This window comes from Puma concolor, chromosome B3, assembly GCF_028749965.1.
Source record: "Puma concolor isolate L17-30 chromosome B3, mPumCon1.1.hap2, whole genome shotgun sequence".
Lineage (NCBI taxonomy): Eukaryota > Metazoa > Chordata > Mammalia > Carnivora > Felidae > Puma > Puma concolor.
Genome location: NC_141672.1, coordinates 5605454 through 5632316, shown reverse-complemented (window position 1 = coordinate 5632316; position 26863 = coordinate 5605454). Strand labels below are relative to the sequence as shown.

Sequence of the window (26863 nt, the reverse complement as noted above, 5' to 3'; positions counted from 1 at the left end):
GGCAAAGAGGATCGAAGCGCTCCCACCCCCACGGCCCACACACGCCTTCCACGTTCATGGCACTGGCCATTTCCTCCTCAGGGCGGCCCTGCCTGCCGGGGAAGCAGTCACTCCCATTTTACAGACCGGGGAAAGCAAGGCCCAGAGATGAGCCCAGCCAGGCCTGGAAACCAGCCCTCACACAGAGAGGTCTTCTCCCCCCAAAGGCTAGGCACGGTTCCTCATATGTCTCTAGTTGCCTCAATCACTCACAGTCACTGACCTGCCAGGGAGTTTGTCTCAAATTAATAAGAATGCATTAAAATTTAATTTTAAAAATCTAGCATTAATTATTTACATGGAGTGTTTCAGCTCTTCTAAGAGGTCTGTCTGGGAATTTCCCAGGAAGGGACACTTAGGAGAGGCTGCTGAGTCGCCCTGGTGGCAGGGGGCAGGCTGGCAGAGGAAGGGATGGGGTGTAGCCTGGCACCTACCCGGGCAGCCCCTTCCTTCACGCCGCTACTCCAGACGCTGAAGCCTGGCCCTGACCCTTCCACGACGTCTCAAATTCTCTCCAGACCCAGTGCGTGTGCCCTCACCCTTAAAGGTTGCCTCCTCCAGGCAGCCCTCCGTGGAGACCCGGTGGAGTTGTTTGGTTCAGGCCTCCATACCAGATGTGTGCTCCCTGGGGCGGGGCCTTTCCCAGTTGTGTCCCAGGGCTAGCCTGGCACCTCCCCCGGGGGTTGGGAGCTTGCACAAAGCTTTGAACGCACGTGTGATGCGTGGTCACAGCTGTACGTGGTTAGGGAGCAGGGGGAGCAGCCGGGCTGGCCCCGTGGGGAGGCGCTGTGCCTCGGCAATGGTCTTGGTGTTGAGGCCAGAAGTCCCATGTCCAAGTCGTGACTCTGCAGTTCATCACCACGAGATCTGGGGATGTTCCCGACATGCCCATTTTAGAGATCAGAAAAGCAAGGCCAGAGCACGAAACGGCTTGTTCAGAGTCGCCCCAAAGCTAGCCGAGGCCTGCCTGGGGGCTTGGGTGGAGGAGAACGGAAGCCACTGCCTGGGTCTCCTCCGTTATAGGAGGAGGGCAGGGATGGTTGGGGACCATGAGTATGGGGAGACTGTGGGAGGTCCAGGGTCCTCAGTGTGAGACACCCCAGGACCCCTCTGGCCCCTCCAGTGCTCTTCCCTGGGCCCTCCCACACTCAGGGCCCCATGTCTCTTGTGCTGCAGCACGCTGTGACCTTGTCACTGTCTGCCCGAAGCTCTCCCCTCGTCCCCTCCTGGTGGTCCGGTCCCGCAGCCGCCTTCATTTCCCCAAAACATCACATGAGCCCAGCTTGTCGGCCACGGGTCCTTGCCTCAGCCCAGCTGCTCTCTGGGCTCTTCCCCGGGGCGGGTCTGCCCCACCGGCCTAGAAAGCCCCTCCCCCCACACCCTGAGCCCCGCTCTGAGCCGCCTGCCGACCGCCACCTCCTCCTGCCCCTGCGACCTTCCCTTCCGCCCTGCACAACTCTGAGCTTCCGGAGGGCCACCCGGGGCAGAAACGGGCCCGTGCATCCTGTAGCCGGCCTGTCGCTGCCAGTGCAGCCTTCAGCCCCGTTGCAGAAATCAATCCCATTTAATCCTCAAAGTGGCTTCGCGAGGGGGGCTCACAGACCCCCCCCTTTACAAATGCAAGAACAGAGGGTCCAAGAGACAAAGCCCTGCCGCTCGCGTGTGGTTCCTTCCACAGCCGCCACCCTCCCAGCGGCGCCTCGGCAAGGTGCCTGGCGCACAGTAGGGACTCTCAGGAGGCGAGGGAGGAAGGCAAGTCTGCCTGACCCTCTGACCTCAGCCCCCTGATCCGTCCCGTACTTGGCACGTGCAGACCACACTGACCAGCAAGCTCACCCAGCTGGCTCCTGCCTCAGGGCCTTTGCACTTCTTTCCTCCACCTGGAATGCTCTGCCCCAGATCTTGCACGGCCAGTGCCTTCTTTCTCTGACCACCCATCTGAAGTAGCCCCTTACCCACCAAAGACCCTCTCATCACACCGGTCTCTTTGGACCCCTCCTCCTCGGTCACTTGCCTGCCCTGCCCCTGCCCCACCAACACCCCTACGGCAGGGCCTCTAATGACAAGCGGTGATGCCCGAACCAGTGCATTTGCTCTTAATCCCCAGCCAGACGGACCTGCCACACAGCCTGAGCTCCTTTCTGCTCTCCTGGCCCCCACCATTCCTCGCCACCCCCAAGCTGGGCAGCACCCGAGCCCAAGGACATGGTGGCACAGGGTCCTGCCCCGGGCGCCCCTCTGAGGGTGTGGGTCCTCCTTCTCCAAGCCCCCCTCCAAATCCTCTGTTCCCGAGACTACAGAGAAGGAAAGTGAGTCCCTGTCTGGGGACAGGTCTGCTTGGTGCTGAGAGCCAGGCCTGGGACACACGGAGCCTGGGTTCTGGCCCCAGAGGCCAGCTCTGCCTCCGACTCCTCCTGTGACCTTGGGCTGGTCCCTGCCCTCGCCTGGGGCCAGGAGCTGGCCTCTCGGACCCTGACACTAGTGCTCCAACCCCGGGGCCTCCTTAAACCCACTCGGGGCTCTGGCTTCCTCAATTTCCCCTTTATCTTGCTCCCTGACTTCACCTGCAGGGGAGAAAACAAGCTGAAGAATGTGGAGGCCAGAGGGATAAGGCCTGGCGTGGGGGGCACAAACCCCGGGGTGTGACAAAGACCGGGGTCACCCACCTCCCACGGATGAAGACTTGGGCCCCCTATGCAGCTGTGTGACCTCTGACAAGTCTCTCAAATTCTCTGAGCTCAATCCCTTATCCAGGGAGGATGGAAAAATTTCGAAGGGCACTGTGAGCGACAAGGTAGCCAGGTATAGGGGACTGTCTTGGGGATGGGGCTCCTCTGGAGAGCCTTTTAATTTAATTCAATCATTTGGGGCGGACGGCCTTCTAAGATGCTTTCCACCCCTTCTTGACTTCTTGCACTCATTCAACAAACATTCACCGTGTGCCCTGTTCTAGCGGACTCAGCAGAGAACAAACCAGATGGGGGTTCTGTGTCCTCTGGGTGCTGATGTTCTGATATTAGCGGGCCGGAGGCAGATGGCTCCGGAGGTCAGCACAGCGCCCCTGCTGGCCCAGTGTCTGATGGGACAAGTCTGCTGAGGAGGGAAGGCTGAGGGAGGTCAAGGTGAATTGTGAGCCACGACTGGGGAGCAGTCGGTGGGAGCAGCAGGCCCTGGGCGCAGGGCGCCTGGTGAGTCTGGAAGCATCTGGTTAGCAGTGGGAGCAGGGGGCGGGGGTCTCGAGGGCCATAGTCAGGACGAGCCGGTGGGAAGCCCCGCTGGGCCAACAGAGGACTGTCCGAGAGGCTGCCGCGAGGAGGGGGCACGGAAGGGCAAGTGCAGGGCTCCAGGAGCCCAGCTGGAGGCGCCACCGGCCCAAATCCAGGCCTGTGGGGAGGGGGTGGAGGTGGGAGAGGTGCCCAGAGGGCCTGAGCAGGTGGAAGGGGTGGGGGGGAACATGGGGGGCCCAGGTCCTGGGGGGGGGAGTGGCCGGCGAGGAGGCAGCACTGGAGAGGCGGCCAAGGACACCGAGAAGGAGCAGAGGGAGCTAGGATGAGGGTGGGGGTTCCAGGAGCCGTGGGGGGGGGGGGGGGGAACGGCGCTCACATACCGGGTCCCTCAGCATCCCACTCAGGGCTGGCCTGTGCCGGGGACGCAGCAGGTCACCTTAGGCGCAGGACCGAGGTGAGCCGCGTGCTGTCCTGTCCTCACCTGATGGGGTGGAGAGGGGTGGGCGCTTGCCAGAGGTCACCCAGCAAGTTGGGGAGGGGAACTCGGGCCCTGGCTTGGTGCTGCTGTCCCCAGATGGGGCCCAGAGCGTCCCTGTCCCTGGTGCTGGACGGAGGGCCGCCCCGCCCTACCTCCCACCCCGCCCGCCTTCCTTCGGCTGGGCTCCGTGTCGCCTCAGGCAGGGCCTCGGGTTCCCAGCCGTGTGCGGCTGCAAGCTGGCCTCCAGAGCTAAATCTGGCTTACCGGCATGTTGTATTTGGCCTGCAAGAGGTTTTAAAAATTTTTTAAAAAACATTTGAGCCAACATTTAAAAATTGGGAGAGTTTACATTTTAAATTCCATATTTTTGGCTTCTACTGAAAATTTGCAAGATCTGGCAACTCCGGCCCACATTCCCACGTGGCAACAGTTGGGGAGCTAGGAAGCAGCTCCCCCCACCCCCAAGAGGCACCTCGGGAGGGGGGGGCTCCCCCGCTGGGGAGAGGCGCCATCCACACCTAACGGACCCGGCAGCTTAACTTGGGGAGACTGAGGCCCGGAGTCTGGAATGACTTGTCTGGGTCGCTCAGTGGGAAAGCCCCTGGGACGGGATCTGGGGACTCCCGGGCCTGGTAGCAGGGGTCTGGTTACAACCCCACCTGGGCTCCTTTAGAGCCCCAGCCTGCCTCTCCTTCCATGACCCTGACCCTGACCCTGACTCTGGCCCTCCCACTCTCGGCTTCTGACCACAGACAATGGCTGGCTTACGTCACTCATACTGTCACTCGGGCCCGGGGACAGTGAGAAGAGGAGGTCTCAGAGACCTGCCGCAGGAGCTCCTTGCTTGCTAGACAATGAAGGGGAGCAGCAGGGTCACCCACGGCCACTCACCAGACGGGACAGAGGCAGGACTAAAATCCAGGGCCCTCCCCTGGTTTACAGCTCCCTCCCTGAAGGTGTTAATGGTGAAACCTCCGGGCATTGGCCTCAAAAGAGGGATTTCAGGTTAATGACTGGAGCCCCCCCACCCCCACCCTGGCAACAGTTCTGGGGACACAGTCCTGTCCAGGCTGGGAGGGCAGGAGACACACAGCAGAGGAACCGCCATCGCGACCTTCGTCACCATCATCACGCCAGTGACTGAACTCCTACTCTGTGCCAGGCACCCGCGCCCATGACCTCTGATCCTCCCGCCCCCACACGCCCGTGAGGACACGGAGAACTCGGCTCCGTTCTCTGAGCCTGCTCCTGGTCTGTGAAACGGGCTGATCCTGGTACCTCTCTGACCCGCCTATCTTGAGTACTTGGTGTGAGGCTGGAGCTGAGGGGTTCGGGGTTCCAGAACAGGTGCTCACCACGCGATATGGCCCTGGGGGTGGGGGTGGGGAGGGCCGATACCGCCCTCCCCCTCCCTTGGGAAGGAACCTCGGCAGGGCCTCAGGACGGAGCCCTGCCTCCTGGCACCCACTGCTGGGCCCCGACAGGTCCCCGCAGCCCTGTGCCACCGGGCGGTCCTGGGAGGCGTGTGTGAAGAGCCTCGAGACAGAACCCTCCAGAGGCCTGGGCGTCACGGAGCTCCCCCGGGGCCCAGTGTCCCCAGAGCGAGGGCTGCGCCGTGTGCAGGGCTCAGAGTGGCGCAGAGGCAGGGGTCCCAGATTGCCAGGCCCTTGTGGAGGAGGCGGGGGTCCCGATGCTTGTCAGGTACCTGTTGGATGCTTTCCCTGTGACAAGGCAAAAGAAAAATCGTGATCATTCCTGCCTTTTCATGGCTGGGGAAGCCAAGGCCCGGAGGGGTGAGGGCGGGTGACCTGTCCAGGTCACCAGCAGCCCGTGGATCCTTGAGCTGGTGCAGCTGGCCCCAAGGCGAGGGCCGGAGGGCTGCAAATGCCCAGGACTCACTAGTGGCCTCACTGCTCCCGGCCCTCCCCGGGAGGAAAAGGCAGGTGGCTGGGGGGCAAGAAACACCAAAGAGCAGGGGGGCAGGGGGGGAGGCTAAGACCGCCTGTGCCCAACCCTGACTCCTCCGCGTGGCCTGAGACTCAGTTTCCTCTTCTGGATGCGGGGAGCCTAATGACGGCACCAACCTCCTGGGGGTGCACCGAGGCCTGGGATCAAGAGTTAGAACACGCAGAATTTTGTTTTTAAAGGAACCTCTCCCTGTAGAGAGGCCATCCTAGGACGGGCCTGGCTGCGAGCTCCGCCAACCTGGGCCTGCGGCCCCCACTTGGGTCCTGTGCCCGGAGAAGTCAGGATGGGGCTGTGTCCTCAAGAGCCCATAAAAGCCCCTCTGGCCCCCCGGGACACGGACGGTTTGGGGGACAGAGGTCGGCACCAAGGTGGGCGTGCAAGTGTGCAGGGCGGTGCCGGGGTGCTGAGAAGGACACCTGCATTTAGATTTGAAGACCTCGGTCCTAGCCCAGACTCCCCACGTGACCTATAAAATGGGAGGGGCGCCTGGGTGGCGCAGTCGGTTAAGCGTCCGACTTCAGCCAGGTCACGATCTCGCGGTCCGTGAGTTCGAGCCCCGCGTCGGGCTCTGGGCTGATGGCTCGGAGCCTGGAGCCTGTTTCCGATTCTGTGTCTCCCTCTCTCTCTGCCCCTCCCCCATTCATGCTCTGTCTCTCTGTGTCCCAAAAATAAATAAAAAACGTTGAAAAAAAATTTTTTAAATGGGGAATTGAGGGGGCGCCTTGGTAGCTCAGTCGGTTGAGCGTCCGACTTCGGCTCAGGTCACGATCCCACGGTCCGGGAGTTTGAGCCCCGCATCGGGCTCTGTGCTGACAGCTCGGAGCCTGGAGCTGCTTCGGATTCTGTGTCTCCCCCTCTCTCTGCCCCTCCCCTGCTCAAGCTCTATCTCTCTCTGTCTGTCTCAAAAATAAATAAGCATTGTAAAAAAAAAAAAATGAGGAGACAAGGGGCACCTGAGTGGCTCAGTCGGTTGAGCTTCCGACTTTGGCTCAGGTCACGATCTCGCGGTCCGTGAGCTCGAGCCCCGCGTCGGGCTCTGTGCCGACGGCTCAGAGACTGGAGCTGCTTCGGATTCTGTGTCTCCCTCTGTCTCTGCCTCTCCCCTGCTTGTGTTCTGTCTCTCTCTCTCTCTCTCTCAAAAATAAGTAAAAACATTAAAAAAAAATTTTAATGGGGAATTAGTGAAAGACACAGACCCATCTATCTTTCCGACAGGATGGTGACATATTCTTGCATGGAGGTGTCTGAGGTTCAAACGTGCAAAGGGATAATCACGAAACCCCGTGGTAAGACACAGAGGGCTCTGCCCATGGGGGGCTGATATCAATACCGTGCCGCACGCGCACTCGGTTCCCAACTCTTCCGCCTGCCCCGAAGCCAGAAATTTCACCGTAGAGACCCATTCGCTGGGTTCTTAAGGTCTTGCCTGTTACAGATATTATGAAAGCGGCCTGATGAGGGAGCTGGAAGGGGTCAGCGGGGACCTCCCGGGGAGAAGGCACATGGAGCAAGGAGGGAGGGGACCGCAGCAGACCTCTGCCAGGCTGCCCGCAGGCGGGGGGGGGGGGGGGGGGCGCTGAGGCTGAGACTCACCCGGCTCGGAGGCCTCCGGGGGGAGGCGGCTGGGCCTCCACACTTGCCGCTGCCCGCTCGAGACCCACCGGTCTCCACGGCCCGGCCAGCCCCCGCCCTGCTGGCAGCCTCGGGGGCCGCCTCTGGGGAGAGCGGAGGGCTCAGGGCCAGGGTCTTCTCCGGGGCCGCAGCCCCGGGGAGGGGCTCCTGGGCTGGGCCTGGGGCTCGCTCCCCCGGGGAGGGCTCCGGGCTGCGGCCTCTGGGCCCCCGGAAGGCCTCCAGGGTCCCGGGGTCCAGCACTCGTACGGTGACCTCATCCAGGAACCTGGAGAAGGGCAGCCTGGCCTCCCGTCGGCGGCCCAGCCGGGCCAGGGGGCCCCCGGCGGCCTTGCTGCCCGCGCCTGGGGGCTCTGGGGTGGACAGCAGGGCAGGTGACGCCTGCGTGCCCTCCTGGCCCAGCCGGCCCGCCCAGCCAGGGCAACGCGTCTGGCCCTCGCGGCTCCGGCCCAGAGTGGGGCTTGGCTTGCGGCTTCGAAGGTCCCCTCTGCAGGCTTCCTTCCTGGTGGCTTTGGCCCCGGGCTCCAAGAGGGAGCTGCGGCCATCCTGCCTGGGGCTGCTGGGGTCAGGGCCCTGTGCCTGGGAGCTGGCCCCCGAGAGCATCCTCCGTGGTCAGCCCAAGGTCAAGCCTCTCCAAGTACCTCACTAGCCCCACTCTCTCCTCCCACGGGGCTGGGATCCCCACGCCCTCTTTTGGGAGGGGGTCACGGCCGCCCATCTCCCATTGGCCAGAGCGATCAGCTCAATGCCCGCCTGCCCATCGATCCAGGGATGTCGCGGGGGTGGGGGGCTCCCACCCCCTAAATTGATTTTCACTAAGTGGGAGCTGGGCTTCAGGGCCCAGTGAGTGCTACAGAGAAGGTCACGTCCTGAGCTCTGTTTTTGCCTGGGGAGGCAGCCTGCACTGGCTGAGCACCTGCTGTGTGTGGGGAGGGGGCTGGGCTGGGCCCCACAACATCTCCTCATCTCCTCTGCCAGGTGTGGCGCCGGGCGCATGGGTGTGGAGAGGCAGGCGGCACAGCGACGACCCTAACAGTGGCCATGAGACTGAGCACAGGGCCCGAAGAAGGGGGAACTGGAACGCCATGGGTCCGGCAAATTGGGAGGGTATGATGGACACTGCTGGCTGCCCACTGTTCCCCCATTCGTCCTTAGTAAGGAATTCATTTTATTCTGGGAGGCAAGATACTCAGCTCAAAGACTGCCATTTCTCAGGCTCCTTTGCAGCCAGGGGTAGCCAAGGAGATACAAACAGAAGGTATTGGGTGAGGGTCAGACAGCTTGCACGGGCTTCTTTTGCTCCCATTCCCCACCCTCCTGCTTCTTAACTGGAACATGGAAGTGATGGGAGGAGCCGTTGCAGCTATGTTGCACCATGAGGCAAACTTGTGGCAGAACCCATACACAAAGGGTGGGGGAGCAGAAAGACAAAAGGAACCTGGGTTCCTGATGACCACTGAGTCATCGCACCAGCCCTGGACCACCTGCCTCTGGTGCTGTAACTTGAGAGAAATAACCCCGGTCTTATTTAAGCTATGGTTACTTCCAGCCTCTGTCACTAGCAGCTGTGGGCAATCCCTCAATGATACACAGGGGATAAGGCGAGGGATAGTGGCACACGGGGACCCGGGGTGTAGTTAAATGGGGAGTGGAATGGGGGGAGATCAGCCCAGAAAGGCCAGAGCCAGGCCTGGGCACTTCCTCCTTGGTGTGGAGGGAAATACGCCTGCTTCTGGCATCTCAGGAAGCCAGGAGGCAGGATTTCTTCCCGGGACGCACCCACATGAGTCAGAGGAAGGCTCGCTGGGGGGTGGCAGCCCCAGGCCTTCGGTGGGCCAGCTGGTGGCCACTGTCACCATCTGAGCTTGTGGCATCGCTTAGAGCATGGCCTTGACTCTCCTCGGTGGCCTACTCATGGCTATGAGCCTGGGGCCCCTGCTGGTGGTGCCCGGATGGCTCACATCAAGTGCTAGGGACCCCTTCTTTTCCGGACTCAGCTGGACACCTCTCTGAATCTCCACAGCACCCATGACTGCATATGTGAAAAGCTCCGTGAGCTCCGCTCCACAGAAGCGGGTCCAGCTTGGTCCATCCCACAAACGTCCCAGTACGAACTTTAAAACACAGACCAGATCAATGGCCAGACAATGTCACACACTCATATGCCCTGCAAGGCCCTGACAGTCCAGCAGCTTTTCTGGAGACACCAAGGTGTCGTCTCTACCCTGGATACCCCCCTGGAACTGCCATCAAGTTCCTGAATGTGTTAAGCCCTACCTGGCCTCAGGGCCTTTGCACATGCTATTCCCACCATCAGAATCATTCCCCCTCCCCCCTCTTCCCGTTTGTCTCATCACCTAATTTCTATCTAAATGTCAGGGTCCCAGTCAATAGCCTGTCCCCTTGCAGCCCCCAGGTCAGATCAGGTCCTCTCGCGTTAGCCTCGTGTGATCATTCATTCTCTGTGTCCTCTTAGAATGTAAGCTCTACTCTATCCTCATTCTCCGCACAGGCCTAGGCACATAGTAGGTGCTCAACAAGTAGTTCCAGAGTGGACTTCCTCTGGGCTGGACACTGGGGCAGGTGCGAATTCTACCACTGAACCACCCATGCTGGGCTGAGCACTGGGGGGAGCAGGGATCTCAGGCTCTAAGGAAAGTCACAGCATCCCCCCGATCCCTGCAGTCCCCTGACAGCCACCCCTTCACACCTGGATACCTCCCCCCCAGCAACAGCCGACCAGCCCCTGCCCCATCACCATCTCCATCACCATCACCAGTGGGAGGCGGCAGATCCAAGGTCAAATCCCTCTCCAACCCCCGCAACAGGACTTTGGGCAAGTCATGTCCCCTAACCGTCACATGCAGGTGGATGCCCAGTTCAGGGGCAGTGGTGGGAAGCGGTGTGAGAACACAGGTGCTGGGTGCCTCCAGCATGGAGCCTGGCATCTAGTAGGATCTCGGGACTCATGAGCACAGGGCTCTAATGTGTCGTTTCCCAAGTATGTGTGATCACGGGAGCGTTCCAGGGGCTCTGGCCAGTCGGTCCTCTGAGCTTCTCCTAGAGTTGCCGGCTGCATCAGACAAGTTCTCGTTGTCATAACAACCCACTGGCTCTCTGCCGCCTGGGCCGGAGGCCCCAGAGGATGCTGCCAGCTGCCGAAGCTTGCAGCCTGGGCCTGCTCACCTCTCAGCAGCCCGGGCTGCTTCTCCTGAAAGAGCCTCACAGCTCCTGGCGTGACAGCTCCTGCTCCTTGACTCATCTATTTCAGCCCCACTTCTTGAGTCTCTACTATGTGCCAAGCTCTGTGCCGGGCATGCACCTGCATCATGGCCCAAATCCTCGCCCAGCCCTGTGAGGTGGGACGGCTGTGGGCTCTCATGCTCAAAGAAGCAGAGTCTCAGCTGGGCAAAGTGACTTGTCCAAGGTCCCACGGCTTGGACACAGCAGACCCGGGAGGGGAACCCCATAGGTCAAGTACTCACCGTTTCCTCTCCAGCACCCCCTCCGCCCCCCACCACTGCCTGGACCCTCCCTGATCCCACGGGTGCGAAGCTGGCCTCTGTGAGCTCGGAGAGAGGAGAGGCACAGCTCCCCAGGGCCTGCTGGGCTGGAGCGGGGAGACCTTGTCCTAAGGCAGGTTCCCGTTGTCGTAACGGTGGGATGCAGGATGGGTAGGGCATATTGGACATCCACTCATGGTTCCAAAACATTACCTCACTTACTCTCACAGCAACCCCCCAAGCCAGGACTTGCTACCCCATTTCGTGGCGGAGGACTTGGGCTCTGAGGGGTCACTGGTCAACAGCCATGGCTTGCCATAGGCCAGGTACTGCAATAAACAGTGGCAGGACTGCTGTCCCCTTCCTGGGGCCTCTCTCATGCCAGTGCAGAAGTTTCTGTTACCGTTGCGCTTTTATGGATGATGATGGGGGGGGGGGGGGGGCTGAGAGTTCTCATACACGTGCCTTTAACCATCCTATCTCACGGCTTCTGGATATTTCCCTGCTGGCCTGAGAACCCTAGAGGGCAGCCACAGGCCTCAGCTGTCTCGAGTCCCCAGCATCCACGCACATGCTCTGTGCCATCAGCGTTTGCACCCTGGGTTCTGTCCCAGCCTTTCTTCCTCAGAAGGGCTGTGCACTTGAGCCATCCCAACCTCCCAGGAAGTCTCCCTGGGCAAGGGGCTCCCCGCAGGACTCCCCGCTGGCCGCCTGTCTTTACAAGAGGCTACACAGCTCGCAACACATAATTGGAGAAGCCCAGTGACCCCTTGCCCTCTCTGCAGCCCTGCAGCCTTCCCGCTCTCCTATCACGGAATCGGGGCTCTGTGAACAAGACACCGGCATCTAGGGAATCAAGATGCTCCACCCAGCCTTCGACCCATCGGTCCCTAGAGCCACTCATCCGTTCACACGTGCCCACTTGTGCATCCGTGTCTGCACCTGTCATCTGCTGACACGTACTCCCCCGTCCACTACCCTCTAGTCCCCGTATCCGTCCATCCCCTATCCATCCGTCCCTCTGTTGACATCTGTCCATCCATTGCAGATCCTTGCATCCATTCCTCTGTGTCGCCAGATGCATCAGAAATGCATCTTCCTACCTATCGGTCCATTTATCTATCCATCCACTGACGTCCCGTTCTGTTCATCCAGTCCTGTATCCTTGTCAATCCTTCCGTCCACCCCCATCTACCCTGCCACTTACATCCGTCCATCTCTGCTCCCCCTCACCTACCCCTCTATTTTCTGTCCATGCCTCCCACTGTCCCATCCGTCCCGCTCTATGCTTCCTGTCATTGTCTGTCCACACACTGCGGCCCACCCCACAATTGCTTCTCCACTGGTGCAGAGGTGGGTGCACGGGGGGAGGGTGCTAGGTGAGTACAGAACTCAATCACTTACTCACTCATTCATTCATCCTATAATACTGAATCAATAGAGACAGCTCTGGTCTGCTTCTCCCAACAGCTACCATCTGGGGCCTGCTTTGGGGTGGAAGTCATTCCCTCGACTGTGATAGGTGTTGTGCCCTGAGAGGGGCAGGGCCTTGCCACAGTAAATCAGTGGCAGAGGAGGGACGTGAACTCAAGACTCCAGCTTTGTATCCATGCCTCTCCACCAGGCTGGTGACCAGCCCTGGGGCAGGAGGGGGAACCAGGAAGGGAGGCTGAGGGCAATTCCAGACCCAACAAAGTGAGCCTCAGGGTCACCCACCCATGGGTTTGTCCCTGGGAATCTTTACCTGCTTTGAGGGGAGGAGTCACCTCACCCTGCCCATGGCCATGCCCCTGACCTCCAAACTCCTGCAGGACCGAGCCTCTTCCGATCCTGGCACTCTCCCTTCTTCCCCCAGGCCCGACCCATGCAGCACCTCCGACACTGCACTACCCTCACCTGTTCAGCTCTGACTCAGCCCTTGGACCTCACCTCCTGGGATGTGAGAAATTATTTGTGGCACTGTGCCTGCAGGAGCAGGGCGCTCCTTCAGAGTGGCTATGATGCATGAAAATGTTGAGATTGGGCCTGGCACGTAGTAGGTGCTCCATTAACAGCGACTGCTGTGGGCCAGACGCCGGGCCCAAGAGTCCCTGCAAGTGAATGGGAAATCATCTAACACACCGCTTCTGACTCACTTCCCTCCCAGACCTGGAAATGTCTCCCATCCCGCCTCAGCCCATGGAAAGTCCATCCCACAAGACGGTCTCCGGCCCGGCAGCCTTCAGCTGCCTTGCTCAGCATCCCAGGTGCGAACGGCTCCAGGTTCTGAGGATAAGCAGAACACAGAGCTGGCGAGGCTATAAATAAGAGACAGGAGCTGGGGAGGGTCCTCCACGGAGGCACAGCCGGCCCGCGCCCGGCACCAATGTGCTGAGCAGCCGGGAAGAAGCCGCATCTGCCACTGTGCTTGCTTTGCTGTGCCGCCCTGATTATAGTGAGAATCGGGAAAATTAAGGGTTTTCGGGGACGCTGCCAGGGCCCTTGCTGCCGCCTCCCCGCCCTGCACGTCACAGATGCCAGGCAGAGCCGCCCCCATCGGCCACTTGCCCCAGCCGGCAGTGCTACACTGGGCCTGCCTGGATGGCACGCCATGGTTCCCAAGGGGCTTTCTCCCACGGCCCTCACTGACCCGGGGCATAGAAAGGGGCTTTGCTGTGACTGGTGGGTGGTGGAACTGGGGCCCAGAGAAGGGAAGCGACCTGTCCTATGGGCGCTTAGATTTGGAGGGCACTGGGACCTCAGAAGGAGCCAGGCCCAGGGAGACTCTGCCCCACAGAGCCCCAAGGCCTTGACCCCTGCTGTGCACAGGGCGGAGGGGACGACCCGGGCCCTGCAGGTGGCAGTCGCTCTCACTGGGCCGCCCCCACTCACTCTTGGGTGCCTACTCTCTCCCATCCTGCCCGCTCGGGAGACTCCAGGAGGTCGCCCACGCTGTTCCTGCCCCAGAGGCGCCACACTGGGGATGGGGTGGGGCACAGACGAGGAAGGAAACACCTCTAAACCCGGCAGGAAGCGGAAGCGCTAGGGCAGAAATTCCCAAACAACGAGCCGGGGTTCGGGGAGGGTGGGAGCGCCAGCCGGGCGGCCCTGGCCTCAGTTTCCCCGCGTGTCACTGAGGGCCACGTGAGCACCTGCCCGGCAGGTCCTGAGCAGGACCGAGCGCGTCCGGGGCTCGGCGCGCGCCCACGCGCCGCGAACGCTCAGGGAACCGGCCCCGGGGTCCAGCCTCCTTCCGGCTCCTGGGCCTCTGGGGCGGCCTCCCCGAGCCGGGTCTGGCCCTGCCCCCTGACGCAGGGCGGGACGAGGCCTGCCGGCACCCGGCTACCTGTCCCCTGTCCCCGCCCCGGGCCCCCGCCCCGGCCGGGACGCGCGGGTCTGGGGGGCGATCGCTCGGGCCGGCGAGGGGGAGGGGCGGGGAGGGGCAGAGCCACGCGCGCGGAGGCCGAGTCCCCGCCCCGCCCCGAGACTGCCGGGCTCCCGGGGGTGCCCGGGCCCCCCTCCCCCCGACCCGACCCCGGCCAGCGAAGCCCCCGCCGCGGGGCCCTGGCGCCCCGGTACCGGAGGGGGCGCCGCGGGCGGCGGAGAGGAGGCTGGACAGCCGCTCCCCGCCCCCCCCCCCCTCCGCCCCGGCCCGAGCAGGGGTGCCGTGCAGAGCCCGCCCCGGGCGTGGGTGGCGCCCGCCCCGCCCCCCGCCGGTGCCCGCGCCGCGCCCGCCCCGCTCGCAGGTACTCACCGCCCGGCGGAGCCGGCCGGGCCGCCGGCCGCCCGTCCACATGGCCCCGGGGCAGCCGCGCCGCTCGCCTCCGCCGCCGCCGCCGCCGCCGCCGCGCTCGGGGCCCGCCGCCCTCCCCACCGAGGCCGAGCGCGCCGGGAGCCGGCGCGGCCGGGGCTCCCCCACCCCCCGGCTTCCCGCAGGGAGCGCCCGCCCCCCGCCCCCAGCCCGGCTCCCCGCCAGCCCCGGCCCCGCGCGCGCAGCCGCGGCTGATTCAGCGGCTCCCCCCCCCCACCCCACCCCGCCGCGCCGGGCCGGGGCGCGCTCGGGGGGCGTGGGGGCCGGACGCCGGGCGCGGGGGCGCAGCGGGGGCGCGGGAGCCGGGGACGGAATGGCGGCGGGGCAGGGAATGAATGAACGCGTGCGGGCATGAATGGTTGGGCGCATGAATGAATGAGTGTCGTGCGTGCGTGCGGGAGGAACGAATGAATGAGGAACGAATGCAAGAGGGGGCCGCCGAGCGAAAGAGTGAATGGACCCTGAAGGCCGGGAAACCCTAGGTACTGACCTGTCCGACCCATTCATCCACGCATTCACTCAATCCCCCAGCATTTATTGGACGCCTACTGTATACCAGCCCTGCTCTGGGCCCTGGGAAGACCTCAAGGCAGGAAGCCAAATTCCTGAGCTGCTGGAGTTCACATTTTACCAACGGAGAACCTGCGGCGCCGGGGAAGGGGGGGGGGAGGGGGCGGAAGGGCGCAAAAGACGTGACCCGTGACCCGCCAAGCTACTCCTCTCCCCGCCCCTGCTCTGTCACACCCCCCACCCTCCCCACCTCAGTGGCTCCCTCGGGTCACCGCAGGTACCTGTCTCGCCTTCCTCCTACTCAGCGGAATCCTGGCCCCTGGGTCAGGGTAGCCAAGTGATGGAGGAGGGGCTTCCTTACTTCCTGAGCTCTCAGAACCGAGAAGCAGCCTGTGAAAGGTCAGTGTTGCTCCGGGAACCTCCAGGTGGAGCACACCCCTCCCTGCCCCCAGCAGAACCCCAGGCTGGCCCAGTCCTGGCCCCGAGAAATCAGGGTGTGGGATGAACCACTCCCTCTCCTCCCGGAGACATGGAGCAGGGTGATTCTGATGGCCCAAGCCAGGCTGGCGCTTCCTCAAGAGCCAGCCTCCGTTCTGAGGACATCAGAGCTCCCTGGGGATAGCCGCCCGAATCTGCCAGCCCAGCCAGCCCGGCCGTGGCCAGCATATGAACCCGGGGAAATGCACGAGGAGGCCAGAAAGGATCCTGTGTGTTGGAAAGAGAGGTGACAAAGCACATGCACTTTACTCCTGTCCTCACTCGGGAACTAAGGGCTCACAGTTTGCACTCGGTATCATTCCCAAGCCCATGGCAGATTAAAAGATGCTGCCAATGACTATTCTATTTTTGGTTGTGGCAAAATATACAGAACATAATATTTACCACTGTGACCATTTTTAAGGGTCCAGTGCAGTGGCATTAAGCACACGCACCCTGTCGTGCAACCATCACCACCATCCGTCTCATATCTGCATTCTACGCCACTCGGTTAATTAGGGAGGAGGTTGCTACATTCAGGCACAGAACAGTGCTGAAAAAAGGCGCTGGTAGCAAAGGGAAGCAAGAAAAACCACCAACGGGAGACAGGAAAGTAAAGGAGACAGTGAATGAAGAACCAAGTGCCTTGGAGGAGCTGTTTGGTCTCTAGGCAAAGTCCCATCTCCTCCGCCCCAGGCCCTGGGGACATTATTGGGTAACAGATGGAGAAAGGGAGGTCAGGGAGCTTTCCAGGCCCCAGAGAAGGGTGAACCTCAGGGCATGCCCTTTTGCCTCCTCTGGTCCAGACGGAAGAGGGGGCGGTTGGGTGCGGGCTCTCCGGATCCCTGTTTTAGGCTCTCTGTGGGACTGGTCTCTTTGTTTGCGGCCTTGGTTTCCCCATCACGCGTAGGGGCGGGTTCTAGGGTCTCCACTCTTGCCCCCTCCCGTTCTGACGCCACTGAGGCCACACGTAGGGGTGGAGCCCAGCCTGCTGATGCCCCCCCACCTGCCAGCCCTAATGTCCCTGCCCTCCCCGGGGCCCCAAGGGGACAACAGTAATGGCGGCATGTGGACGGAGTGTATGCGCGGGGCTCCACCCACGTTTTCTGCCCAGACTCTGGTCCTGTTCAGATGGTGCCAGAACGTCCGCCGTCCGCCCTGGCTGCGCTGCTGCCAACGTTGCAGATGGCTGGGGAGGCGGAGGAGGCCAGGGTGGGGCGGGGGCGGCCCATGCCTCAGCTCAGGCAGCTTGCACACTTGAGCTTGGACCTGCCTGGGAAGGCCCCTGGAGAGCCCCACCCCCACGCTGCACCGCCTCTGCCTCTGTCTGCACCCTGCAAGCCCTCTCCCCCCTCCTCTCCCCAGCTCGCCACCATAGGCAGGAGAGAAGACGGCGGGCACTATCGGGGGGTGGGGGTGGGGGCTACGTTAATCCCCGTAATGACCTTGTGGGGGAGGTGGCACTAGCCTGCTTTGGCAGATGGGGAAACTGAGGCCCAGAGAGGCAAAGTCTCTTGCCTGAGCTGGGATTTGAATACCCTGGCCCATCTGGTCCGGCGGTCACCCCCATTCGAGTTTCGCCTCCCATCAGACCGGCCTCGAGGTGTCTCTGAGAAGACCCAGGGGTGCAACCTGAAGGTCCCTGCAACACGGGCTGGTCCGTGGAGGCCTCTGCAGCTTGTGTAGCCAGAGCCCAAAGCCTCAGCAGCGTCCAGGCAGGCTTCCTGGAAGAGGTGGGATTTCTGCTGCCGGCGGGAGGGAGGGAGAAAAGTGGCAGGCCTGTAGAAACCATGCCCCGGGGCTTGTAGGTCCCCTGTCCACGTGGCTTCCTGCCCTCATGTGGGTCTCTGTTGGCCACGCTGGCCACGCTCCCCACCCCCATCTCGCGATTCCATTCCCGGTTTTATTTTGTTCGCGGCTCTAAGTACTCTCCGGTGTCACCTGACTTACGTATTTGTTTATGTGTGGACCGCCATCTCCCCAGCTGGAGAGTGCACTCCTGCCCGGAGGGGGGAGGAGGTGAACAAACGATTGCGAAAACGATGGAAGGAGGGAGGACTGGGGGAGGCCGGCAAGATGCCAGGCTTCTGGTCGTGTGGCCAGGTGGACAGGGCAGGCGGCAGGCCGGGGGTCGCTGAGCGTGACGTTGCCCCAGACCAGGCCCCAGCCTTCCTTTCCCTGCTCTGCCTCCCTCAGGCTGGAGCTCCGGAAGGTTCTTGGCACGTGGGCTCAGGAGACCCACGCCCTGCCCGTGCTCTAACTTCCCCTCCAGGCTGCCCTGCAGGACCAGGGCCGGACTTCTCCCGAGTGACCCCCGCCCCATCCTGCTGCCCCCCGTGCCTCGCTCGTTTCTCCTGGGAGCACTTTCGTCACAATCCGGGATTCAGTGTCTGCTTCTGAGAGACAACCTAAGGCAGAAACAAAAGGACACAAATGGTCTCCATTTCACTGATAGAGAAGTGGGGGAGCCGACGCCCCCCAGCAAGGGCTCCACGCAGAGCCCCGATCCCCCTTCCCTGCCTCACACGAGGCTGCACCCCCACCCACGGTGCTCCCTTCCGGCTGACTCCGGGCCTCGACTTCCGGCCGTGGCCCCAGCCTGCGCCCTGTCCGTGGGAAGGGGCAGCAGCCTCTGTGCGGGACTGTGCTCTGCGCCAGGCCATTCGACCAGGCGGGGCCGGCACCGGCTGGGCAACGGACTTGGGCTCAAACACTGTAAAGTTATTTCTCAAGTATGTATCACAACAGAACACGTGAGCACGCTTACTCGCCACGTAAGCAGGCAAGCCGGGTCACCAAGAGGGGGTGCTCCTGGGCGCCAGAGGACACGGTATCGTGTCTGAGACAGATCCGCCAATGTCCTGGTCCCCCTTCTTGGCCGCTCGTAGCCCGTAGGGAAGGGCAGCGTCCAGAGTCCTGTCTGGGGGGTGGAGCACGGGGCCTGGGCAAGGGAGACCGCGCGCCCTCCGTCCTGGGCCCTGGGCACGCTGGGGGACACGGGGCAGGGGGTGGCACCGAGGCGGCCTCACCGAGCAAAATTGCCACCGAATATACGACTCTGGGGCCGACAGACTCGCCTGCTGAGTGGACGGGTGTTGAATAAGGTCACATCTGGGGGCCCAGGCTTCTTCAGCAGCCCATCGGCTTAGTCCTGGTCCAGCTGGCCTTGGCTCCCCGGGTGGGTGAACTCCTATGTTCCTGCTAAGTCCGGGCCCTCCTTCAGCCGGCCCCAGCTGCAGCCCAGCCCCTGGATTGTGCTCCAACCACGATGTCAGTGTCCCCGCCCCCTGCCCCCACCGTCTCTGGGCCTTGGCACAGGCTGTCCCTTCACCCTGAGATGCCCTTCCATGGAGTGTCCACCTGTGAGACTCCTCATCTCATCTCTCAAAAGTTGCCTCCTCTTGGAAGCCTTCCCAGACCGCCCCAGGCTGGCCACCCCACCTGGGCTGGTTCTCCTGCCCCACCCCACTCACTGCTGAGGACTGGCCTGGCTTGTAGACGAATCAATACGTCACCCTAAAGGGGACGTCTAGCTCCTGCTTGCCCACCTGGGTGCTGAGAAATTTCCTTCCTTCCTCTCAAGAAGTCTCCATGGTTGGACGGCCACCCAGATAATTCTGAGCTGCAGTGAACTTATCCTTGCTTTTCCTGACAAAGCCAAGGTACGCCTCCCTGCCCCGAGGCAGGACCATGTTTTCGACGTTTGGAACACACCGACAGCAGCTCCTTGTGGCCTCCTGCTGATCATTTCTCCTGGGTCCTTCTCCAGAACCCACATCAGTGCCCCGTGTCACCAGCCCTTCCCTCGCTGGCAGGCAGAGCCAGGAACCGCTTCCTTGAAGGGTCTCCGCTGTGCCTGTCCCCTCGGGCAGCCTGCCTGTCTCACATCAGGGGGACAGTCACACTGAAGGACCTCCAGGAGACATTTGCACATGCTGCTCCTCAGCATCTCGTGCCTTCCAAAAGGCCCCGTCTTCACGGAGGCACCCCCTCCTCCAGGAAGCCCTCCCGGATCCCTAGCTGTTCTGTTCTCATGCGCCTCCCTAAGCTTTGCCCTGACCTCAGTGGGGGTCACCACCCAGGGCTTTCCTTCTCTGCCACATAGTGGGCCCCGCAGCTGGGACTGGCCCCGGTTCCAGGTGCCTCCCCAAAACCTTCCGTGGCCCATCACCCAGAGCCGAGGCAGCCGAAGTCGGGGACCGATGTTAGCCGAACGAACGAGTGAATGAATGAGTGGACGAACGAATGAACAAGTGACATGGGAGTGCTGCAGGACTGAACCTCAGCGTGATGGAGAGCCTTGGCCCTCTGGCTGGCCACACCCCAGGGAACGACCATGAACATGGCACCAGAGACCCTCGGATCAACTCCTCCGCTGGTGATGCTGAAAGACTCCGTTCTGTTTTCCTCCCTCAATACAGAGAGACCCTGCCGGACCCCACCTGTCCCCTCACCTCCCGCTTGCAAACACAGTTGTGTGTGGCAGTCTGGGGGCCAGCCTGGGCAGGACTCTCAGCAAGTCGTAGGAGGGCGGTCCTGCAGAGAGGCTTAGGAGCAGGCACAGGGCCAGAAGCAGTGCCTGAGAGCAGGGATGGCCACAAGCCAGGCTGCCTGGAGGCTGAGCGCCAGCTCCTGGTGCGCTCACCTGGCACCTCCCGGGGTGGCCTGGGTTGGTGGCAGCGGCCCAAGCAGCGATGAGTCGGTGTGCCAGGCCCAGGGTGGGAACTGAGGGTGGTCCCCACCCAGCGAGGGTCCTCCTCTCTCCAGGAAGCCCCCGCAGCCTCCTGCTAGCCCCCGACTCTGAAACCTGCCTTACGTCTGTCCTGGGCCCTGGACAGGACCCCCCAGTACCTGTCTCAGTCTGTTCCTGTATTGCTCAAGAACCTGCAGTGGCTCCCTACTGCCTGATACCTCCTATCCAGCACTCAGGGCCTTCCGTGGGCTTCCCTGAGTCTCTGATGTGTCTTACACTCTTGACAAATGCCGAGGCCCTCCTGCCCCCTCACGTCTCTTCCAGGCTGCCCCGCGTCTCTGTTTACCCCCAGGCATGCCCACGCAGCCTGTTTTAGTCTTATCTCTGCTCAGAGCAGGAGGCAAAACTCCAGTGAAGTAGGGGCTCATGTGAAAGGGCCCTGGGCCCCTGGAATGGAGGGGTGCGCCCAAGGAGAGGGGTCTGCCTGCTTCACCTCTACCCAGACTGCCATCTCCTGGCCCTCGGGACACACGGGATTTCCTCAACACCTCTTAAATGGCTCTAAACCCTCTTCTCTCAACCAGACGCTGGCCCCGCATGGGAGCCCCCCGTGGCTGTCCCCCAGGACAGTGCCCATCAGCATATGGCTGTAGTTCCCTGAGATGTGCAAATGGCCAAGGGCCAGGCCTCTGGCCTGGGAGCCAAGAGACTTGGTTCTGGCCCTGTCTGCCACCAGTGCCCCTCTCTGGGCTCTGTTTCCTCATCTGTAGAATGGGACTCTGCCCTCTCACCTGGCTGTTGAGAAACTACTCGCCGTGAGCCAAGAGACAGAGGGCCGAACTGGAGCTTGCAGTCTCCATCCTGGGACCAAATGACTGGGGGACCCCAAAGCTGGGGTCACCCCTCTGTGCCAGGCGCTTCTCACACAAGGAGGCTACACGGTGGCAGGGCCGAGGCCTCTGGAGCGGGAGCACGCTGCCCTTGTTGAAAACTGGGCAGCAGGGGCGGTCACCAACTTTCCCCACTCCGCTGGGCAAGAAAACGGTTTCTGCTGTTGCCTCTGTGCTCCGACCGGTTCCCATGCCTGCAACGATCCAGAGGCTGGTCAGAACTGTGGCCGCAGCGAGCTTCAAAGTCACGCAGGGGGCAAGGACACCGCTCCGGCCAAGATGGGGGGGTTGGGGCGGCCGGGGCTCTTGCCAGACCTTCAATCTTCCCCCGACTCTGCACCGGTGACCCCCAAGCCGGGGCGGGGGATCCGCTCTGGGTGTCACACATCAAAAGCAAGAGACCAAAATGAAAAGCACACTGATCCCCTTTTTTTTTTTTTTTTTAACGTTTATTCGTTTTGGAGAGAGAAGAGCTTGAGCAGGGGAGGGGCAGAGAGAGGGGGAGACACAGAATCTGCAGGAGGTTTTAAGCTCTGAGCTGCCAGCACGGAGCCCGACGCGGGGCTCGAACTCATGAACCACGAGATGGTGACCTGAGCCCAAGTCGGATGCTTAACTGACTGAGCCACCCAGGCGCACCCCCCCCACCCCTATCACTGATCCTCGTAGCAGCCCTGCAAGCAAGGGAGTCTCAGCTCACCTTAGAAAGGAAAACTGAGGCACAGGGTTTAGGCGATGGTGCTCAGGATGTAGAGGCTGGGGTTTGAACCCAGGTCTGTCTGCCACAGCGTCTGAGCTCTGACCCATAGCCAGCGGCCTCACTTGATCACAAACAGAGCCAGCCAAGAGGAGGGTCCCCGTGCAGGAGGGGCCCCCCCACCTCGAGGGGGTGAGACTCAGGGTGAACACAGCCAAATCGCCCCACCCGAGAGTGCCGGGGGCGTGGTGCCAGAGCCGAGGTCCCTGAGCCCGGTGTGCTCCTGTGGGGCCAGCGGGGCCAGTAACTAGGGCACGGGTGGGGTGACGGACCCGGTTTGCCCAAGACCGTGGGGGGTGTCCCAGGACATGGAGTTTTCAGCTTTAAAATGGGACAGTCCCGGGAAGCCACGCTAGGTTGGTCACCCGAGGCTAAAGAGCTTTTGATGGTGCAAGGCAAAAAGTTACCTTGAGAGGTAGTGAGGGCTCCAGCACTAGAGGGGCCCGGTCGTGGGGGGCTTCGCCTGTGGAAGCATTTGGCTGGGAGGGAGGTCCGGTGTTTTGAGATCGCCAGTTCCAGGGCTCCCCCGGGACCTGAGTACCTCCCTGAGGGTTTGGGGGCTTTTACTTGTAGAACTGCCCCTCTGGGACCCAGTCCCGGACCCCACCCCTCCTCGAGGTGGCCTCCTCCAGACTTGAGGACAGGACTCAGGCCCTCTGGATGTCTACCCCTCCCCACCCCTACTCACTCACCGCCTGCTTCTTTCTGCAAACAAGCCCCCCTGGGGGGCAGAGAGAGCGCAGGCTCTGGAGTCAGCCACGTCTTACTTCGGGTCTCAGCTACATCCTTACCCTAGGAAAGACCATCTGTGGCTCAGAATCTCCGTTTCCACCTCTGCAAGCTGGCGTAATGGCCCCTTCTCTGCACTGTGGAGGCCCCAGCTCGGCCCCTGGCAATGCGAGGACGCTCCGTGGGTTTACCGCGATTCCCAGTCTCCGGTCCAGGAAGCTAGGAGCTCAGAGACAAAGGGAGCAAATCCAAAATCCGTCCTTGCTGGGCTGGAGGGCAGGGGCCGCATGGACTCCCACCCGGACTCTGGGCCGCCCCCCAGACGCCCTGGCCTCCGTCCCTGGGGGGGCCCTGGCCCCGAGACTGCTCTGGTGGCCGCCTGTGGTGTCTCCCCGTAAGAGCCCAACAGCAGCAGGACCTGCCCCAGTGTCCCCACAGCCAGGGACACCGGGTGACTGAGTCCCGGGAACTGTGTGGAAGAAGTTGCTGGAAGGAACCCCTTGTGCTGCTTTTTGGTTTTTTTTTGGTTTTTTTTGCAGCTTTATCGAGACAAAAGAACTTACAGTAAACTGCTCAATTCGCACAGAGCGCCCAGTTTGCTAAGTTTTGACATATATGGACGCCCGCGAAACCATCACCACAATCGAGATCACGCACGTCGCCATTGGCGGCAGACGCTTCCTCACGCCTCTCGGAAAACCGCCTGTCGCTTCACCTTGCTGTCAGGCGACCTCTGACCTGCCTTCTCCCCTGATGGGTCAAGCTGCATCTTTTGGAGTTTTACATCGGTGGAGTCACACGGTGTGTTTCTGTCTCTCTCCCTTTTGGGGGTGAGGCGCTGGCATTTCCCTCCTTTCTATTACGGAGTCGAATTCCGCAGTAAGACCCTGCTACGATTTATCCACCCAGCCCCCCTGTTCATGGGCATTTGCGTCCGGGTCTCGGTGGAGACATGTTGCTTTCAGTTCTCCCAGCGGGACGGCTCGATCCTACGGTGGATGTGTCTCTAACTTGTTCAGAAGCTGTCGAGAGGTTCCCAAAGTGATCGTTACCTCTTTACATCCCCATCGGCGAAGCGCCAGGGATCCAGCCGCTCCACGTTCTTGCCAACACTGGGTATGGTCAGTCTTTTTAATGTTAGCCATTCGGAGTAGGTGTGCAGTGACATCTTATTGGGGTTTCAATTCTCCTTTGCCTCATGACTAATGACGCGAGGAACCTAGTAAAGTGTCCGTTCAAGTCTTTTGCCTGTTTCTTAGCCAGATGTTTTTGGGACTGGATGCAAGTTCTTTGTCGGAGAACTGTTTTATAAATATTCTCTCCCGGTCTTCCGCGTGCTTTTCAACTCTCCTAAAGGTGTCTTTCGAAGAGGAAGTTTAAATTTTTAATTTTATGGTCTACTTTATCAAGTTTTTCTTTGATCATTTGTTGACCATTTGTTAACAATTTGATCATTGTTAATTGTGGTGAGAAACCTTTGCTAGCCATTTGTCTGTTGCTAGTGTATAGAAATACAATGACCATGATTTTGGCTCAGGTCATGATCTCACGGTTTGTGGGTTCAAGCCCCCCATCGGGCTCTGTGCTGGCAGCTCAGAGCCTGCTTGGGATTCTCTCTCTCTGTCTCTCAAAAATAAATAAACTTAAAACAAAAAGAAATACAATGACTTTGTGTTTAGCAATCTTGCCAATCTCACATATTTGTTCTAATAGCGTTTTTTTAAAAAAAATTTTTTTTCCAATGTTTTTATTTATTTTTGGGACAGAGAGAGACAGAGAATGAACGGGGGAGGGGCAGAGAGAGAGGGAGACACAGAATCGGAAACAGGCTCCAGGCTCCGAGCCATCAGCCCAGAGCCTGACGCGGGGCTCGAACTCACGGACCGCGAGATCGTGACCTGGCTGAAGCCGGACGCTTAACCGACTGCGCCACCCAGGCGCCCCTCTAATAGCGTTTTAAAAGTGTTTTTATTTTATTTTTGAGAGAGACAGAGACAGAGTGTGAGTGGGGGAGAGGCAGAGAGAGAGGGAGACGCAGAATCCAAAGCAGGCTCCAGGCTCTGAGCTGTCAGCATGAGATCATGACCTAAGCCGAAGTTGGATGCTTAACCGACTGAGCCGCCCAGGCTCCCTATAATAGCTTTTTTTAAGTTCCTTAGAAATTTCTACATAGATGCCATCTGTGTGAAAGAGCAGTTTTTCTTTACAATCTATATAACTTTCATTTTGTTTTGTTTTGCTTTCTTGCCTTGTTGCACTGTCTGGGGCCTCCACAGCAACGCTGAATAGGAAGGCAGAGACATACTTACTTTGTTATCTGCCTTAGGGGGCAAACATTGCATCTTTCGCTGTTCAGCGTAACTTCCTATTACGTTTTTCTTAGACGCCCTTTATCAGATTGAGAAAGTTCCTTTCTGTTCTTAATTCACTGTGCCTTCGTTAGGAACGGAAGCTGGATTTTGCCCAAAAAGTGTTTGCACCTATTGAGATGGTCGTATATGTTTTTAGTCTGTTAATATGCTGAATCACACTGACTGTCAAATGTCAAACCAATCTCATATTGCTGGGCTAAACCTCACTTTGACAGGATGCCATTCTTTTTATATTAATTTGGATATAATGTGCAAATATGTTGTTAAGAATTTTTATATGCATGTTCCCAAGGAGTATCCGTCTATAGGTCTCTACTATCACATTGCTGTGCACTTTCGGTATCAGGGTAACGCTGGCCTCGAAAGATGAGCTGGAAGGTTCCCTTGTCTTCCATTTTGTGGAAGAGTTTCTTTTGAATGGATATTATTTCTTCCTTAAGTGTTTGGTAGAATTTGGTAGAAGCCAGCTGGGTCTGGAACTCTCTTTATGGAAGGTTTTTACTACAGACGTAACTTATTATTTTTTTTTAACGTTTATTTATTTTTGAGAGGTGGGGGGAGACAGAATACGAGCAGGGAGAGGGCAGAGAGAGGGAGACACAGAATCCGGAGCAGGCTCCAGGCTCTGAGCTGTCAGCACAGAGCCCGATGCGGGGCTCGAACCCACGGACTGTGAAATCATGACCTGAGGCGAAGTTGGCTGCTTAACTGACTGAGCCCCCCAGGCGCCCCCAGAGGTAACTTATTTAATGACCATGGGACTATTCAGATATCTATTTATTCTTGAAAGAGCTTCAGTAGGTTGTATGCTCCAGAAAATTTGTCTAGTTCACCTAAGTCATCGAATTTGTTGGCATAAGGTTGTTCAAAATATTTGCTTGTTATCTTTTCAGTGTCTGTAGGATCCATAGTGATGTCCCCTTCTGTTGTCCCGGATATTGTATGTTTTTGTATGCACGTGTTCTCTCTCCCCACCCTCCCCCCCCCCCCCGATCATTCTGGTTAGAGGTTTATCAATTTTACTGACTTCTTAAAGAATCGTCTTTTGGGGGTGCCTGGCTTGCTCAGTTGATAGAACATGCAACTCTTGGTATCAGGGTCATGAGTTTAAGCCCCATGTTGGGATTAAAAAAAGATCATCTTTTGGTATCATTGATTTTTCTACTGTTTTAGTGTTGTTTGTTTCATTGATTTCTGCTCTTTATAATTTCCTTTCTCTTGCTCACTTTGAGTTTTTCTCTTCTTTTCTCTAGGGTCTTAAGATAAAAACCGAGGTCATTAACTGACACCTTTCTCCTTTCATAATACAAACTTTAGTGCTATAATTTTTCCTCCAACCATTGCTTTAGCTTCATCCCACACACTTATATAGATTGTGTTTTCACTGTATTCAGTTTAAAATATTTTCTAATTTCCGCTGTGATTTCTTCTTTGACCCATGGTTTATTTAGGAGTGTGTTGTTTAGTGTTCAAATGTTTCGTGATTTTCCAGGCATCTGTCTGCTATTGATTTCTAATTTAATTCCATTGTGATAGAAAAACATACTTTAGGGGCACCTGGGTGGCTCAGTCAGTTGAGCATCCAACTTCGGCTCAGGTCATGATCTCACGGTCCGTGAGTTCGAGCCCCGCGTCGGGCTCTGTGCTGACAGCTCGGAGCCTGGAGCCTGCTTCCGATCCTGTGTCTCCCTCTCTGCCACTCCCCCGTTCATGTTCTCTCTCTCTGTGTGTGCCAAAAATGAACATTTAAAAAAATTTAAAAAAAGAAAAACATATTTTATAGTATTTTACTCCTTTAAAA

The 26863-nt window shown here is 59.6% G+C and overlaps 1 protein-coding gene across 4 annotated transcripts in view; it reads right to left on the bottom strand.

Annotated features, from left to right (window-relative positions):
- The window catches only part of BEGAIN (brain enriched guanylate kinase associated), a 44572-nt gene extending 29905 nt beyond the window's left edge, over positions 1 to 14667 (bottom strand). The window contains exon 1 of one of the 4 annotated variants that reach the window (XM_086708798.1): positions 14578 to 14667. In XM_086708798.1, coding sequence (XP_086564924.1) covers positions 14578 to 14619 — 42 coding nt within the window. In that variant the 5' untranslated portion in view covers positions 14620 to 14667. Of the gene's footprint in view, positions 1 to 7305; positions 7962 to 14577 lie in introns of those variants that run through there. The other 3 variants (XM_086708797.1, XM_086708795.1, XM_086708806.1) reach the window with 3 other exon arrangements.
- Positions 14668 to 26863: the final 12196 nt, after the last annotated feature.